The sequence below is a fragment of the Nannospalax galili genome, unplaced genomic scaffold, assembly GCF_000622305.1.
Source record: "Nannospalax galili isolate Female #2095 unplaced genomic scaffold, S.galili_v1.0 scaffold182, whole genome shotgun sequence".
In the NCBI taxonomy this organism is placed as follows: domain Eukaryota; kingdom Metazoa; phylum Chordata; class Mammalia; order Rodentia; family Spalacidae; genus Nannospalax; species Nannospalax galili.
Window position 1 is genome coordinate 1,409,223 of NW_008348662.1, and position 19,241 is coordinate 1,428,463.

The window sequence follows — 19,241 nt, forward strand, 5'->3', positions numbered from 1 at the left end:
GGGGGAGGTTGGGTGGGACCAGAGCACCAGGCAGGGGACTTGGTGGCCGAGAGGGACCCTATGTGAGCAGAGGCTCCATGCCCTGGTACATGCCCCACTGGATCTCACACAATGTAAGTTCAAAGACAAAATTATTAAGAATTTCAAGATGGCAACCATAGAACATTAAGATATATATATAAATATGTATCTATATATAGAGAGTGAGGACCCTGTGGGGACTGTACAGCTAGCTAGCTGGTCCTTCCTGGAACCAAAGGCTTCTTCTGTCTTCATCTTTCTTTAAAAGTAAATACCCTGCACATAGGCAGCCATCCAGGCTCCTGGGATCCCAGCCTTCCTAAGGGCCCAGGTCCTACCTAGAACGTAACAGATATCTATCTGCCTGAATGCCCCTGTTTTCTCACTAATGTAAAAGTAGAAGACAATTTTCCAAGTGGGAAACAGTTTTAGAAGCTCAAAAGCAGCTTTGTGGAGACAGGATTTTAAGTAAGTTGGAGTCCCATGTAATTAAAATAATTATGAATGAAAATTACTACTTCAGTAATTGCTCTTATAATATTTACTACCACTTCCATTGTGTAACTTATCTAATTAATCACCGCTGGAAAAAGTTAGTCAATGAATAATTAATATGCTGTGCTAACCAAGGGCGTAACGGTGCTTAAGAAACAGAGTTGAAAGAAAGTGTCACCCACACACAGGGCTATTAATGAGAGCCTTTTGGTGCCAAGACCACATCTTGAGGGTCAGGTCCTCTGTCTATCACCTACTGTTATTAGAGGCCAACAGAAAATCTCTTTAGCCTCCACACCACTGAAAACAGACCCGAAATCCTCAGTGGCTTCCACTTTATCCAAAGCAGGCAGTCTTTTGCACAACTGCTGTGGCAAAAATATAAATTAGAACAGCACACCCAAGTGAACATAGTATTGGGCAATAGTGCACACTTCACAGAAAGTGGGAGTCTGACATTTCCCTTTGGGGCATGTGTTATATGAGGGAAAAGGACAAGAAGTCAGTCAGATGCTTTCAACCTGCAAATGGTTCCCCACTCCTAATGGGTTTCCAAACAGGCCCAATACCTGCAAGAGTACCACATATACTTCACATACCAATTCAAACACCCACATGGACAATCAAGAGAACAGCTATGTACTGCTTTTGCTGGAGCTGTGACCACTGTTCTATTAGTTCTGGCATTGACTGGTGCTGGAAAGGGAATCTGGAGCCTTGAACATCCAAGCATATGCTCTAATAGGGAGCTATACCTCCAATGCCTATTCAACCCTTTGAAAAGGGAAAATTTGTTTTAAAGGTCAGAAGAGAGCATCAGGTTCCCTGGAACTGGAGTTACAGATGGTTGTTAGCTGCCATGTGCGTGCCAGGAATTGAACCTGGGTCCTCTGCAAAAGCAGCCTACTATTAACCGCTGAGCCATCTCTCCAGCCCCCCCCGCCCCGATTTTTACCTTTTTCAATTTTCAATAAGGACCAAATAATTTTACAGAACATTTCCCTTTTTTTTTTTTTTTTGGTCTTTTTGAGACAGGGTCTCCCTGTAGCTCCAGCTGTCCTGGAACTCACTATGTAGACCAGGCTGGCCTTGAACTCACAGAGATCCTCCTGCCTCTGCCTCCCCAGTGCTGGAATTAAAGGCATGTGTCACCGCGCCCAGCTCAGAACATTTCCTTTTTAATGGTCTTCAAATCAAAATATGGTTTGTGCGGGATTGTCAGATAAAACGTGGTTCACCCAACAGGGTTTAGTAATTGCATATAGATAGTAGGTAATATTAGGAAAGTACTTACACCCTCGAATGACTCATTGATCCTGGATTTTGACTGGCTAAACCTGGCAACCTTAGGCTTATGGCCTTTCTTGCCGATCCCACGTAGCTGAGCACATATAGCAAAGCAGACAGCAGGACAGGAGGATGAAAAACTCAGGAAGATGAGTGACACCTGGCAACATCGCCATTGACTGATGCGCAGGAGATTTCCTGCTTGAAATTTTACAAACTATCCTGCAGGTTGTATGACAGAAGCTGAGATGGGATGACAGGTGAGAGGATTAATTACAATTAATCACAGACAAGGAAAGTCTGGGGACCTGGGAGGAATTCATCCTTCAAGTTGCTGGAGTTATATTTTAAAAGCAATTTAGCACCACAGCCATGGAGTTGGATGAACAGTTAGAAGATAAAAGCAATCCAATGGTAAAATATGAGTCTATTACAAAGTCACAAAATCCAGGGTTAATGTATTTCCCTCCAGAGCTTCTGGATGAGTTGAAAGGGATGAACATAAGGCTTATGTAACCACTTCTCCACTGAAATAAAACTTGCTTATGGCTACTTTTGATTCTGAAGTGATCACAGGAAGTGGCTAGAGTACCTGTAAAAAGATGTGGCAACTGTGCCTCAGGGCAGGTGTATGGGATGCTGTTATCAGGGTCTGCAGTGCATCGCTAGCCAAGTTCCACCCACCCTAAGCTGCATTTGGACAACAAAAAGTGGAAGGTGCTATTTTATTCAACAGAACATATTTAGAAATGATGTTGGAGTTTAATAAGGAGAGGATCTCTCTATAGTATTTTACTGAAAAGTGGATCCACAAATCTAGGCTTCAGTTTCCAAGCTCATGTTTCTTGTTTTTTAGTCATATACTACAAAAGTTGGAGAAAATTCCTCTGGAAAGCAGTTATTCTTTAGACTATACTCATTTATTTGTGTGCTAAGGACTGAACCCAGGGTCATGCACATGCTAGGCAAGTGCTTTACCACTGAGCTATGCTCCCCATCCCTAGACATTACTGTTTAGACCCTCCTATTGCACCAGATACAGCCTGGCTTTTAAAAAGTGGCAGATAGCTGAGGGCTCTACTGTTGAGTTAGGTATATATGAAAATGCCTTAAGGAAACCTGTTACTTTGTATGTTCATTAAAAAAACAACAAAGGCACATAGGACTGTGACTTGCTTGGTCTGTCAGATTGTTATAACAAAATACTGCAGCCTGAGTGGCTTAAACAACATTCATTCTCACAATTCTGAAGGCTAGGAAGTCTGAGATCAAGGTGCTAACATATTCATCTGTTGGTGAGAGTTCTCATGCTGGCATGCAGATGGCTACTGTATACTTGCATAACTGCTTCCCATGCATGCTCAGGTTTCTTCTTATAAGGGTGATAACTACATTATGGATGCTCCATGCTCTTGACTGTCCATAATTCTAATTACCTCCCAAAGTTCTTACCTCCGAATAGTAAGACATTGTGGAGCAGGGTTAATGAAGAATTTGCAGGGGTGCGGGGACATACAAACACTCAGATCACAACAGATACAGGGACAGGTAAGGCTGACTGGTTCCCTTTTGGAGGCTGCTCATGGAGGCAAGTGGTCCAACACCTCAGAAAGATTCAGGTAGAGGACCAGAGGTGAGGTAACACAGGGAGAATGATGGGGAGGCATCATGTGACACTCGCAAAGGAGAGGCTAACAGGAAGGCTGACTACCAGCTAAAACCCATAGTGGTGCTAGAAAAGATAAGGCAGTCTGTAGGCGCCACTGGATACCTGTCATGGACACGGAATGAGTTTAGGACATGGTTTTCATTGTTCCCTTAAGAAGTGAACCAATGAACTAGAGGGGGATTTTTAAATTCAAGTATTAACCATACTTCAGCAGTCACGCAACTGGGAATGTCAACAACAAAGCACAAGGGTTCCAAATTCTCTATAACCTTGCCAACAGTTTATGCATGTTTTTAACCACTCCTTATGAGAATGCTGTCTCACAGTGGTTTAAACTAGGGAAGGAAACACTGCCCATAGTTATAGCAGGACACAGTCATAAACTGGGGAGCATGGAGACTGTGTGGGTAGTTACATGCAGATCCACCAGTGCTGAGCTTTGTGGAAGAGCCATATAATGGTTTTCTGGAGGGCCGAGGTCCTGTCTGTAATCTATCGGCTACTGATGTGCTTGATTCCTTGTAATTGTTCACAAATGCAAAGATGGAAGAAAATCTCCTGGACTATCCCCAAGTAACCAAGATAGTAATGGTTTTGGAAGCTTAAAGAAGTTTCTGTGGAGACAGGATTTTAAATAAGTTAGGAGTTCCATGTAATGAAAATAATTTTGAATGAAAATGCTACTTTAATAATGAATTTTACATTGTAATATTTACTACTACTGTCCTGTGAACTTTTTCTCACTGATTACTGTCTGAGAAATATCAACAGTGGTCCTAGGCTGAAGGTAAAGAATTAAGGGCTGAAGGGATAGGGTTTGACTTTGCCTTTCATCACTTAACAAGGCTAACAGCTATTCAAGTACTTCTGTTTACCAGCAATTATATTACTAAGAAACATGTACTGTGTGCAATCAGCTTTTGGTTTTACATAGCTCTTTCCCCAAAATAATCTCCTGAGGTCTGACAGCACTATTACAAGATAGAGGTGGACAGTATTCTCTTCTTTTGACATTTGAGAAAAACTGACTGAGAAATCAAGTCAGTCCATCACTATTCAGGCCATGCATCAGCCTGTGACTGAAGTGCCAAGATCTGAGGCACTTGATAGGCTTGGCACCCATGGAAAGCTGCTTGATCCAACAGGGATGGGTACTACCCAAGAGGCACATGTGGGCAGATGGCAAGGAAGGAGAGCCAACTGTGGGTTGTGATGATTCCTAAGCGGGGACCTGAAATGTGGCCAGGAATTGTGCAGGAGGATGGGAAGGGAAGAGGAGAAGGAAAAGAGTTTCAGGAGGAAGGGTGAGCGAGAGAGAGAGAGAGAGAGAGAGAGAGAGAGAGAGAGAGAGAGAGAGTCAGAGTCTAGAGAGAGAGAGAGAGAGAGAGAGAGAGAGTCAGAGTCTAGGTATGGAAGAATGAATACTTCCATGGCTGGAATCAGAAGATGGGCCTGTGACAGAGCCAAGACTTGAAGGGGACCTGGGAAGCCATGCTAGTAGATCTCCTGTTATTATAGATCCCTTGACACCCAGGGAGCTGTGTGGTCTCTACAATACTGGAGCATCACTCTGCTGAGGCAAGGAAGCTGGCATGGCTGGTAGCTGGTCTCCAAAGCCGAAATATATGGGTGGGGTTCACATTTTGAACACCTACAGGGTTCAGAATTGCTGTAGAGATTGAGCACAATTTGTCCTTTATATCCAAGTGGTAGTGAGTAGATACCAGATCTCCAGCCAGTTGGAAGGGGAAAAATCTCTAAGAAATAGAAATCTTAGGAAACAGTATTGGCTTGGATCTTCTCTCCTCCTCATCTAAATTTGTCTAAGCCCAACCAGTGCACTTTCCAGGTGTTCTGCCATCTTCTGTTTTTGGTGCAGAGCACGGAAAGATGGCTGAAATCCCTGGATCTACTTGCTTGGACGGAACAAGACTGGGCAAGGCATGTTGTACCTTACAAATCTCCAGCTGATTCCATCCTTTGGGCAGGAGAATGGAGCAGCCCTTGGTTCTGGGTGTAGCCCTCAGGCATTTTCTGTGAGTGTGATTCAGGCTGAAATATGTCTTGTTTTCAGGGATTCAGTAGGGTGTAGAGGAGATGAAGTCCTGGGCGCTAGCCTCTGAGTGTGCCAGCCCCAACCTAGCCACATAGCCACTGCAAATCTGGGGTCCAGTGGGAACTATTCCTTACTGTGTCCATTAATTTTAGGCAAATGAATCAATCGCTGGAGACTTCAGTTCCCACGTGTAAAATAAAAAACAATGATATTTGTTCCAGAGGGCTGTCTGGGGATGACATGGGATGGTGACAGCAAGTCCCCAGCACAGGGCCTGGGGAGCCAGCATACTATAGCAAAAGGACAGAGGTAATTTAACATCCAGACCATGTGACATGTGTCAGAGAGGGATCGTTATTACCAGGCTTTGTGCTCATCTTCCAAGCACACTGAAGAATGGCTTGCCCTTTCTGAATTGCATTAAACAGCTGGGATGGTGACTCAAAGAGTCATACCCTCTCAGATGACTAATATCTTCATTTTCCTTACTCATGTAGTGTCCACTGCTATTTTCCTTGGCTCATTCAAGCTCCAGGATTAGGTAGCTGAATAGAGGTGAGTGTCTCCATTTTAAGATGAAGAACTGTAACCTCAAGTGGCCCACTGACTCACTGGCTGTGTGAACAGGGTGAACTTCACCAAGGGGAGGTAGGGTGGGGAGCTCTCAAGGGGCCTTGGACTCTGCCTGAGCTGGTCTTCATCAAGCCCTATTTGATTTGCCATATCAGGCCTGCAACTAGGTAGACCCGGCTTGTAAGACATGTAAGACAGGACATGGCCTTGGCCTTCGAAAGCATTTGGCTAGCTTCAACATTTCAGTTCAACTGACTAGTTAGTGCCCAGAGCCATGCTAGACACCACCTCTTAGGATGACAGGGACAGTGGGTAGAGACTGCATGAAAACCCCCACCAAAGTCCATAGGGACTCACAGTGGAGAGGAGGCATGGCTGAGAAAAATCGGCTTGGAATTTGGTGAATCAGATGGTTTTCCCCTAATATCTGAGAATATACCAGGCAGGAGGTTTGTTGCTGCCTGGGGAGAGTAGAAGTGGGCTGCATGCTGCTGGTTGGTGGGAGGACATGGTTTCAGACACTAGCCTGGGAGCCAGCACAGGGCAGGGAGCTAAACAGAGTGAGAAAAGTCAGGCTGCTCCAGCCAGTGGGAGCACATTAACCTTCGTCAGCAGCTGGGGTTCCAAATCAAAATCATCAAAGGCCAGTCAGCCAGTGCAGGAGGCCAGAGCTGGCCCCAGGCTGCCTCTGAGAGGGTGTTAAAGGAGCAGGTCACTGGGAGGGGAGACCTTCTGGAGGGGGCAGGCCCTGAGCCCAGAGTTAGCAGCTGGCTAGGTAGTAAGCTCCAGCTGGCTGTGTGATTCCAAGTCCAGAGAGCCAAATGGCTGACAGGACAGTCCCAGGAGGGAAGGCGGGTGGATAGAGAGGGAGGGAGGTCCTGTCCATAAGGCACATAAAGCCAGAGAAAGAGGACTCTATGGGCTTGGGATTTTTTTTTTTCCAAAAGGGAGATTTAGAACAAAACCAAACCAAAACAAGCTGGTGTCAAAATATAAATAAACTCCCATTAAATGCAGTTAAGTAGATTGTGTTTTGAACAGAACAGAAAAACAAAACAATAACTGTAGTCTATCCATTGGCTTTAAACCCATCCACAAATGTTTCTCCAGCTGGCTGCCTACAGCACTGAAAAGGGCATCAGAGTTCTCAGAAAACTACATATGCATAAAAGAAGAACATTTGAAAAAATATTCTGTAAAATACATTACTTGTGGGCTGGGGAGATAGCTCTGTTGGTAAAGTGCTTGCCATACAAGCACGAGGACCTGAGTTCAAGCCCCAGTACCCATGTAAAGATGTCAGGTGCAGTCAGGCATGGTGACACATGCCTCTAATCCCAGCACTCAGGAGGAAGAGGCAGGTGGATCTCTGTGAGATGGAAGCCTATATAGTGAGTTCTATGCCAGCTGGAGCTACAGGGAGACCCTGTCTAAAAAACTAACAAATAGTCTGGTGCAGTAGTATGCACTTGTAATCTCAGGAGACTCCTTGGGGCTTGCTGGCCAGCCAACCTAGATGAATAGGTGATTCCCAGGCCTGTGAGAGACCCTGTCTCAAAATGCAAGGTGGACAGCTCCTGGAGTGACAAGGCTGTTCTCTGGCCTCCACACATATACATGCACTCACAAATGAACAAACATGTTCATATCAACATACATGTAAATGTACATATAAAATGTGTTACCCTTGGGTTTCCTTTGGATTCAGCTCAATTTGCCAGACCCAGGTCACTGAGAATGGTATCACATATGCTAAAGTTCAAAGGGGGTGAGGACTATGGGTTGTATCCTCACAGGTGGTCAGTTTAAACATTCTAAAATAACTGGTCAGTAATTATTTCCTGCAGGTCAGTGAGGTTTTAATTAAGGCAGGTTTCTAAGGATGCACAGGAACTTCTCTCTCAGAAGTATAATGTTTGTAAAAAGGTCTCTACATTTTAGTAGACAGCAGCAATAAATACAGAAGGTGTGCTAGACACAACAGTTTGCTTTCTTAGCTCTGGCCTTGAATTGCACATGTATTTTTAAATGTAAATTTCAATAAAATTTAAATGAACCACAAACATTAGACACAGAGCACTGCTGTCCTTGGTCTAGAAGGGACAATTACACAGGTGTGCAAAGGCACAGGGTACACTGACAAAGTGACAAAGACTAAATAAAAAATAATTTATGGGTCTGTGATTTAAATATCTTGCCTCTGGTAACTTTATTGACAGTGGGAAAAGATTCGTTAGAGTGGAAACACTATGTGGGAATGGCAATGGATCAAAATGAGTCAAGTATAGTGGGGTCAATGTCCTATCATTAATCTGTGAAGGCCTGGCACCCTCTGGCCCTTCCGGAGTTCACAGAGTGCAGGGAGGCAGAGGAACAACAGGAGGTGCCAATTAGCTGTGCCCCTCCACAGTCACAGACTCTGCTAGAGGAGCAGGGGGAGGGTGGCAGAGCAGGTTCTGCTCAGAAGACCACGGACACTTCGGACACTAGCTGGGAAGGAAGCAGAGTGCCTAGCTGGGAACCCTACACTCCAAAACTTCACGAGAACATCGGTCCCCCCTCTACCACAGGAGAAGGGCCGTTTGGAACCACTTGGAATATCATCACTCATCTAAAACTTTTCAGGCTAGAATACTTTCTGACTCCAATTTTTATTTTCTTCGGGTTTTGTAATATTTGTATGCACATAATGAGATGTGTTAGCACAGGGACCTAAGTCTACATGTAAAATTCACTTGTTTCATATATAACTTAAACTTTAGACTTAAACAGTCTAAAAGTAAGTTTAAATGATATTTTAGGTAATGTTATACATGAAAGAAAGTTTCATAGTGAAGAATCTTCCACTTGCAGTGTTAAGCTGGTGCTCAAAAAGTTTTAGATTTTGGAGTGTTTCAGATTTGAGGTATTTGGATTAGGGATGCTCAACTGTATTTGCAGATCTACCCATTCTTTTTTATTTTTTAACACTTTTTAAAAACTGTGGCAAAATACATATCACAAATTTTCACCATTTTCAAGTGGTCATTTTGGTGGTATTAAGTACATTCATGTTGCTGTGCAGACATCACCACAACTATTCTTTTTAAAGAAGTCGAAGTTTTTCTAAGTGGGCCCCAGCTCATAGCTGGGGCTCATGGTACTTGTGAGGATTAACTAAAAGAGTTAAAGCACTTTCACCCAGAGGCCTCTCCTGCTGCCTCCTCCCTCGCCAGACATCAGGCAGCAAGTCGTATTAATTTTCAAGCACTCCCAAACCCACTAAACCATTTTAAAGGGCAATTAGTGGCTTTATACAACTTGTTATTTATTTACTCTAAAGACTGTAACTTCTTCCTTGGCTCTCTTCTATCGTGTGAAATACATGTCTGGGACCTTTTAAACTGTGTATTATTTACCTGATAGGACTCAATGGCTTCTCTGGAGCCATTTAGTTTTACTGCGGAAATTAGTACTAGGGGGGCTTTTTAAAAGCCGAGTTTTAGGCCCTCCAGCCTGTGTTTGTTCTCCTTGTTAATGCAGTGTTAATGCAGCTGACTGAGCTAACAGCCACCTAAGGGCTGTAAGGGATACTTATGTGGCTTCCCTGTGGGAGCAGGGCCAAGGGTCTCTACTTGTGAGTGTGGATGGATGTTGCAGGGCCCTGTTATGAAGCAGAGAGACTCAGCACTTCTGCTCCATGCCCTACACAGATTTCTACCTGAGAATGACAGTTTGCTTCTGGAATAATAATGATTCTTTGCTCTGCAATTAAAAAAAAAAATCAGGCCAATTCTTTAGAGATCAGCTGGAAGACTGTCAGGAAATGATCAGACGACTCTTCTAAGTGAATGGAGTGAGAAGATGATGACAGAGACCTGGGTTGTAGTTAGTCCATCAGAGGTATGTGTGGACCTCATCTAGAACCCTGGCTTTGGTTTTTAGGGGAGAACAGGCTTGATTAGAAATGCTACAAAGGACGAGTGGGTGAGAAATAGCACAAGGTATTTACGGGAACATGTTGAAATCTCTTTCCCTAGAATGTGAAAACAAATTCATACTACTATTCAGGGCTTCCTGTAAGACCCATATTGTAGTATTCTCTTCTTCTGGGTTTTAAGCCTCTGGGAGGACTTAAACCAAAGAGCACGCCCTGGTACCTGGTGACAGGTGCCTCTGAATAGTGTGGTAGCAGGATTATCATCCTATGGAAAGGGAGCCAAAGAGCCTCTACCCTATATTATCTCATTTGATCTGTCCCCAAACCTAGCCAAGGAGGCCATGATTGCGCCCTGCTTATCGCAATGGGGCAAGTTCAGACTCAGGTATGTGAATGCTTTGCCCAAAGTCAATACCATTCCAAGTTCAAGGATTCAGTATCCCATGCTTGTTTGCTCCATGAGGTCTAATAAAAAGAGGAAAGAGACCAGGGACAGCTGGGCCAGAAGGTTTTTTCCTTCTTATCATAAGAACAGATTTGAGTGGCAGGATTCACATTCTTGGTCTGCTTTATTTAAAAAGGCAAGCAGGAGTCATGGAGATGGTTCAGTGGGTAAAAGTAATTGTGCAAACTTTGTTCCCTGGATCCCATGGTGCAAGAAGAGAACAGACCCATATACCCACCAGTGCATATGTATGTTCATACTCACCTCATATACAGACACACATGTTAATAAATAAAATACATATATTTTAAAGGGCATGCAGTTATGCCAGGATTACATGGTGGTATATCTAAAGTACAACCAACTCCTTAAATGTGCCTCCCACTCTCAGTAGGAGACTGAGACTGCAACTAGGAGTAAATACATCAAGTCAGTGGAGTACAAAATCAGCGATTCTTTGAGGGGCTGATGGACGAGAAGCTGAGTCAGATGGCTGGTTAAGACTGTCTTGGAAGATGAGGTACCTGAAGAAATGCTTCATGGTGAAGGAACACCCTGCCCTGTCCTGTGCTGTGTGGAGCTGGTTCTCTGAACCTCTCCATTCCTGGTCACAATCACTAATGCAACTTTCCTTCATGCCACACTTAAACTGTTTCTCCTCTTTCTGAGCTCTGCAAGTGTTCCACTGTTTTACCTGCCCTCCAAGGTCACTGATTGCCTCATGGCCTGATGGGGGAAGGGGGTGTGCTTACTGAAGTGGCTAAAGGCATCGACTCTGTGGTCAGACAGATTGTTCTAGGACTCCAAGGCTGTAAGACTTGGGGAAAATTACCTGAGTCTATTAATAGAAACCCACACTCAGTAGGATTTTCCGGAAAGCAATTTAGAACACGAAGGGAAATGGAACCTGTTGACAACAGCATCTCTTTATAGCCCTAGTGTTGAGTGAGTCCTTTCTTCCTTGCTGAGAGGGATGTTGTAAGGTTTAAATGAATGGCATAAATGAAAGGCTTAGCACACTGACATGCATCTGTTCTAACAGGAACACTGCCTATGTATCCAGTGGCATTTTAAGATAACCTGTACTTAGGCATACATCTATACTTCCTTTCCCATACTGTATGCTCCTTGGGTATGGGAACCATGGAGACTGAATTTTGGGGTTTTCCATAGAGACTAGAACAATGTCTCCCCCCTTGCACATGCCCAGTGCTATAAAAATTCAATAAATGAATTGAAGGGGAAACAGAAGTATGGGCAACTGGTGGAGGTGAGACAGGAGCATTTTAAGCTCTGTCACAGTACTGAGCACTGAAATGAAGAGGAGATGAGAGAGGGAAGATGCAGAGTCATCTGGCTTGACTTCCACTTGGTCAAGAAAACCTCTTGGTAATGTTGGGTTCTCTTTCTATTACTGGTTTCCAGCTTAATTCTTTTCTAAATTAAAGGTACCAGGCAGTTTTTATCTGAGACTTTCTTGCCAACCTTGGAATTATTTTTTGAAATTTTCAATATTGTTTTCCCACTGAACCCATCTATAGCTAATAGTGTTGCTTGACTCTAAAATATCTTTATAAGCAGATAGGATACCTGCTTGAACCCTTGCATGATGAGACTCTGTTCATCAGTCTCTCCCTCCCAAGGTCCTCTGTTGCAATAATGGAGACCAGATTCTGAAAATTATTTTCTACTTGAAGACCAAAGTTGCTTTTGTTACTGAAACCATTAGCATTGTTAGTTTGTTCTTTTATTGCTTTCTTTTGTTCATCAAATGATTTCTCACCTCATTTCCGGGTGATATGTGAGGTGCTAGAGATAAAAGACTAAGGTAGAAATAAGATACGGATGTAAATGGTGACTAAGCCAGCAGCAGCATTTCTGACCACATCCAGCTGGCTTTGCTGCTGTGTAGAGGATGGCAGAATTGCATTGATGGGAGTGAGAGGACCTGGGATCTAGTCACAGCTATGGCCGTTGGATGAGTCACATCACCTATCCAACACAGTTTATGTTTATCTGGTTTTTGTTTTGTTTTGTTTTTTAAACAGAGTTCCCTCTATCTCTTAGGATTATTCTTCTAAAATGGGACAGCAAATATGACAGGGTTCCAAACACCAACACTCTTTAAAAACTTGCATTTCATATGGTGTACTAGAAAGTCTTTGTTACAAGGAGTCCTTTGCTTTGGAGAGACTAGAGAACATGGGGCCCATGGGCAGGGCTGATACAGATTTTGCCACTTACCACTGTCAAAGCTGCGAATTTAAAACTTTCCTTTTTTGGGGGGAAGGGTCTTTTTGAGATAGGGTCTCTCTGCAGCCCCAGCTGGCCTGGAACTCACTATGTAGACCAGGCTGGCTTCGATCACATAAAGATCTATCTGCTGCTAAAAGCTGTCTTAAAATGTACCCCTCCACCCTCTTTTTGATACTTAATGAAGAGCTCAGCTATTAGTAGTACATAGCAGCTGTGCCTCTTTTCTCTTGCACGGCTAGGGACTGAGAAAAATGGAACTCAGAGGCATTCATCTGAGCTAGGGACCCTTCCCAACACACACTGCCTTAGCTCAGCTGAAAATGGTTCACTTGACTACGAATCAGGAAGAAGGAGCTGAAGGCAAAGCCTCCGCCCAGTCAATCAAGCACCCATCTTTCCCCCCTCCCTCACTATGGGGCCATGTTTGGTATTGCTTGGGGACACAGATCATTTCACACTCTACACTCTATGTGATTTTAGGATATTTGTCATTTACTTTATTTCATTATCTTCTTCCCAATTTAAAGTGTGACTTGATGCATGAGAATTATTTGAGAAAGGGAAACATGGAAAGCAGCAAATAAGTGAGCACGAAGACGCTGTTCTTGCAAATCCAACCCCCTCTGGCTGGCAAAGCTGTGAGCAGAAGCACTTCTGAACCACTGCACCCCAGTCCCAGCACTGCACCCCATGGAGCACACTGCATGTGCTCAGTAAGTATCTATGGAATAAATGAATAAATCCATGGCAGTTGTTTGGATTTCAATATAAATGGATCTTAGACCCGAGAATCTGCCAGATGGGCAGACAGGTTACAGTCTGGTGATGCATCTCCAAGGCTATAAAAATGGAGCCATGGTTGGAGTTGCAGGCTGACATTTCCGAAAATGATTATATGCACAATTTAAGCACATGGCCATTTGTGCCCTCCAAGTGCCATCACTTCAATGACTGCATTCAGATTGGCTTTCTTGCTCCTTTTTTTTTTCAAGTCAAGAAAAATTTTCTACAGACTCTCATATTTCTATCTGAGTGTGATTTATTCATATAAAATTATGCTCCATTTTTATAAAACCCAAGTTGCTGCAAATGATGCTTGAGATTTTGCAGAAAACATTAATTCCTGATCTGCAGCTATAAAGCATGCCTGCTCACTGTGCAGGGCTCTGTTGCCGCGAGACAGATGGAAGCAGTCCCAGGGTATGATTAACTTCTTAGTCCTGGCAATTTCCTTGTGCTCCTCTGGCCCCAGACTTCCAGATTGACCTCCAGCTTCTCTGCAAATGAACAGTCTCTCAGACTGATAAATCACACGAATCCCTCTTCTGATCAGAGTTATCTGCTATTTACTACTTACGGAGGGAGTTAATCATATTCAAAGCACTTTGTATGCTGTGCACACATCCTTCCTTCGTCCTAACAGCCCTTTGCATATTCTCCATGTTACTGGTGATGTAGCAGCTTTTGCAGTGCAAAGTCCACACCAGAGACACACCTTTATAAATGAACCTTATGGCCATTTATTTCTCTTTCCCCACCTGTCCCTACCTCCATCCAGTACAATGACCTGTGAGAAGAAAGGCACTTGAGAGGCACATTATAACAAGCAGGAAGGACAGAGCCCCTTTGCGAACTGAGATCTGGTAATTGTCTTATTTATCATATCAAGAATTTTGCCACCTCTTCCTGCTCTGGTCCAACTTGGTGTTTTTATTATTTAGGGACACCAGTGGGCCACTAGTGGGCCAGCCGACTCTCCAAAATAGAAAATAGAAAAAATATTCTATAGTCAGGAGTGGAAAAAAACAAAAACTGTACCATCCCATTCTCATAAAACTCATCATGTCATCTCAGGGTGGGGTATAAATGAGCTGGGCTAAAGTCTAAGTCCCTACTCAGTCTGTATGTTGTGATTCAGTTTCCATCTACACTGATCTATGGCTATTTTGACTGAACTATAACAAACCCATTGCTGTGGAAAACACATGAGATTTTTTTTTTTCTCCTCCTCCCAAGGTAGTTCAGGAATCTTGGCTACTTTTTCTTGCTATTTCAGAGTAACTTCCTTCCTCTCATGCCCCTAATCATCTTACACCAAATGGCACCTTCTTAGAGGCAAAACTCATCTCTAAGACCTCAATGTAATTATTTTTTATTTATTTATTTTTTTTAATGTGTATGGGTGTGTTGCTTGGATGTAGGTAAGTGCACCTGTGTCATGCAATGCCCACAGAGGTAGGCTGTCGGATCCCCTGGAACTGGAGTTATGGTCAGTTGTTAGCCGCCATGTGGATGCTGGGATTCAAACCCCAGTCTTCTGCAAGAATAACCAGTGTTCTTAACCACTGAGCCATCTCTCCAGCCTCACAGTTTTAGGCAGGGTTCCTTACAGGGAAACCAGGAATAGCTGACCTCCTACAGTGTAAACTCACATCCTCCCACCAACCCTGTCAGCAAAACCCCATTTCATCATCAGTCAGTTGTGCCACCCTTGTGCAAAGCCCTTATGTTCATGGGCTGTTCAGAGCTGGGGGAAAATGGAAGAACAGTCTCTGAAGAAGGGCGAGGAGCTTGCAGCAGCATGGCCAGAGCTACTCGTGCTTTTCTGTCCTGAATTGAAGAACTCAGAAAACACATGTTGAGGTCTGAAAAGTGCTTTTTCTTTCGGATAAAAATAAAAGTTCGGTCTAATCATTATGAAATCTTATAGAAAGAGGTGATTAATAGGCTAAAATAAAAAATAGTTTAGGACATCACAAAGATTTGTGTAATTGAATATGTAATAGATTGTGATGGTTTATACTGATTGTCAACTTGATTGGATCTACAGTCACCTAGAAGACAAACCTCTTAGCATGTCTATGAAGGATCATCTAGGTTAGGTTGAAGTGGGAAGACCTAACTTAACTTAAATGGTATGGGCAGCACCAGTCCATGGGCTGGGTCCCAGACTGAATCGAAAGGATAAAGTGAATGAGTGTTCCTTGCTATCTGCTTCTTGACTGTGAATGCATGTGACTGTGTTGTCTCAAACAGACACAATGTGACCAGTGGTCTCAAGCTTCCCCTGCCAGGACTTCCTCATCATGACAGCTATACTCTGGAACTGTGAGCAAAAAAAAACCAAAAAAACCCTTCCTTAAGTTGCTCTTATCAGACATTTTGTCATAGCAACAAGACAAGTAATTAATAGAGAGATTAATTTCATGCTGTAAGTAACTACCTTGGGAGGCCATTCTGGGGTGATCAGTTCCATCCCCACTCCAAGTTAGATGGAGAGAATATTAGGTAAGCCATACTGTGGTGTGGCTCCAAGTCACAATGACCATTTTTTCCTAAAAAATATTGGCTTACTCAAAATAATAAGTAATGGTAGAAAATGAACCTACCTTGTGACCAATTAGTGGTCTTCAGTAGGTATTTTAAGTGCTTATTTTGAAGAGTTTTGAACCGTATCTCTAAATTACAAATGATCTCAGTTATGCTGCAGATAATGGAGTAGAAAGTGACCAGAGCAAGAGGAGATGGCAAAGTTCTTGGTGAGCTACAGAAGCCATGCCTAAGATCTCAGTTTGCAAAGGACATTCATCCTTACTTAAGGTGCCCCATAATGGCTATCAATAAAACCTAATACAATCATAAAGTTGCTTAAAACATTATATGAGATTTCTTACTTGTAATTCAATTGTGCAGTTCTCAAACATGAAATCTGTAGATGACAATGTCTTATCACAATGTCAAAAGGTTGGACACACCTGAGGGTTTATAACATGACTCTGAAGTGGCTCAGTCCTGAATTACTAAATCCTGAATAGAAAAATAGAGGAGGCATCTGCATTACCAGCACACTGGACTAAGCCAAGTCATCACCTTGAAGTGGACCCAGCTACTCTAAATTTTGAGCAGACAAACTTCTGGACTGAAGCAGGGATAGGGTGGGAAGGGTGTGTGCCCTAGTCTACAGTCAATGCATACGCAGAATAGGGACAATGGCAACCTACTTCGGGGCAGGGAATGGGCTTGGCAGGGGTTTTAGTGAGACCAGGAAAAGGTGGAAGGGAACAGTGCTGCTCCCCATTTAAGATCCATGCCCACTGGCTTCGCAGGACTAAGTCAAGAGTCACTTGGGCAGAACCTTTAACTGTGTCAATTCTAGTTTCTGATGAACCATTTCTTTGCATTTGCAAACTGAGACTGCCCACGTTTTTAAAGGGAATCTACATTTTCCTACAATATGTTTTGGCTCATTCTGGCAAAAGTTATTATGACATTTTGAGTGTGGGTATTTGCTTTATCTTTATCAAAATACATGTTATATATTATGAATTCATTCATATAAAGGCTATAATTCAGTGGTTTCTAGTATATTAATAGGGCTGTAGACATATCAGTGTCATACACTTTTACAAGCTTTTATTGCCCTCCAACATTGCAAACCTAGGCTTCCCCTCGCAATGCATTTGGTTCAAAGACTCTTATTTCCAAAGAGAAGTCAAAAAGAAAAAAGAAATATGTCTAGGAAAAGCATTATTGTGTCACACAGTAAGTGAGTTTTGATCCAGGACCTCTCCTACCAAAAGACTCAGGAACAGCACAGGTGTCAGCTTCTGAAAATCCCAGAGGCAGCTGTGAAGGATCACCTGCCAGCTACTCTCAGAAAACGCACACTTGGGTGGCTGTCATGGGGGAGGGCTCACTCAGTTGAAATGAATATGCTCGGGTTCAGCCTGCTATCACAGAGGAAAGAAGGAAGTGGGAAGGAAGGGAGGGGTGAAGGCCGGCCAGACAATACTGAAGTGTATTTCAGCAGCTGAGGGGCATCTCCCACTTTGCCTGACACTGTTAGTTCCTCACTGGGGAGACATATAGGGGCTTCATCTTCGTTTCCTGATAGACCTAACACACACACACACACACACACACACACACACACACACACACACACCTTAGGAAGTGAAAAAAAAAAACCCTAAACCAGACAAAAATTAAAGAGAGTCTAGTCTATCCTGGAGAGCAGCTTGGTGCTTTTGGTTTAGGGTTTACAGATCTCATTCAGTGACACAAGAAGGAGAAACAAGCCAAGGTGAGGAGTAAGAAGTCCAGCAGGAGAGACCATGAGTTGTTGGATTATATGCATAAAATTCTTCAAGAGAAAATCTTGCCAGAAACAGAGCATTCTGAGTGAAATGATACAGGGAGAGAGAAGAATCCACCTCAAAATAAATGAAGTACTTATTGCTGAAAAATGAGCATGGATCTCAACCAATCCCAAAGTTGAGAATTTACTGCACCATCCAGGCCTATCCCAAGTTTCTTGTCCCTTGTTTCACAGCACAACAAGGGATTCTTCATACTTTATGTGAAATACAACAAGGTGATTTTTGCAGTAATAAACTCCATGCACGCATGACAAATCCAAGCATGCAGAATGTTTAACATCCCAGTTCACAGATTCTTTAGGGACAAAATCCGATTATGAATTATATGCCACAATAAATAGGGCTCAATGTTTCATAAAGCAATTTATAGTTCATAAAAATGACAAAATGTACCTGTCAGATAGAGCGCGGAGAGCCGTTCTCTGGGCCGCCTGCTGGAAGAAAGGGCAGAGATGTTTATTTAATATTCTGACTTTTAAATTATGCGCTCAATCAACACTTAAAAAAACCTATGTTACACACATTTTTGTCAAGTAGCCAAATTTTAAACTGCTAGCAACACCATAGAGTAGTACCTTGTCATTTTCATGAAAGAAACATTCCTAGAAAGTTAAGGGATGCCCTGGCAATGCACATCTGCCACTAGAGGGCGAGCATGGGTTAGGGGCCAAGTAATCCTCCCTGGCAGGGTGGAGCAGACCTCAGGAAATAGACCTAAGACCTGAGCTATTTTGTTTCCATTCCCTGAAATTATTTTCCCATTGCTTTATCTTTTCCTGTAAGAAAAAAAATAATGTGGTTCCTTTATGGCCTCTTGAGCAATAAAGGGGCAAATATGCGTGTTGGTATGTGGGGGTGTGTGTGTGCGTGCTACGTGTGTGTAGTGTATGAAGGTGTGCACAGGTGTGGGGTGGGCAGGCCTGTGTGGAGGATACCGGCTGCCTTCCTCTACTGCCCTCTGCCTTACACCATTTGAGACAGGGTCTCTCACTGAACCTGAACTCTCCATTTCGGCTAGGCTGGCCAGCCGGTGAGCTCCCAGGCCTGCCTCTGTCCCTCAGTGCTGTGGTGATAGGTACACATGGCCACGTTTGCCTTTTTCTTTTCTTTTAAATTTTAACATGGGTACTAGGGACTGGAACTCAGTCCCTTAAGCTTGCACAGCAAGCACTCTTACCCACTGAGCCATCTTCCTAGCTCCTGAAGATCTAATTTCGGACTTGCTTTTTGTTTTTTCTTTCAGATTTACTAAAACTCTTCACATTTGGAAAATGGAACACTGGAAAATCACATAATTTTATGGGATTATTGACTTTTTTTAGGCATAATAATGTTACTGTGACAATGTTTTTTAAAAAGCC

General features: G+C 43.2%; 1 protein-coding gene across 1 annotated transcript in view; it reads right to left on the bottom strand.

The window, feature by feature from the left end:
- The window catches only part of Aff3 (AF4/FMR2 family member 3), a 544,092-nt gene that overhangs the window by 63,524 nt on the left and 461,327 nt on the right, over positions 1 to 19,241 (bottom strand). The window contains exon 11 of the mRNA XM_008845867.1: positions 18,274 to 18,314. Coding sequence (XP_008844089.1) covers positions 18,274 to 18,314 — 41 coding nt within the window. The remainder of the gene's footprint in view (positions 1 to 18,273; positions 18,315 to 19,241) is intronic.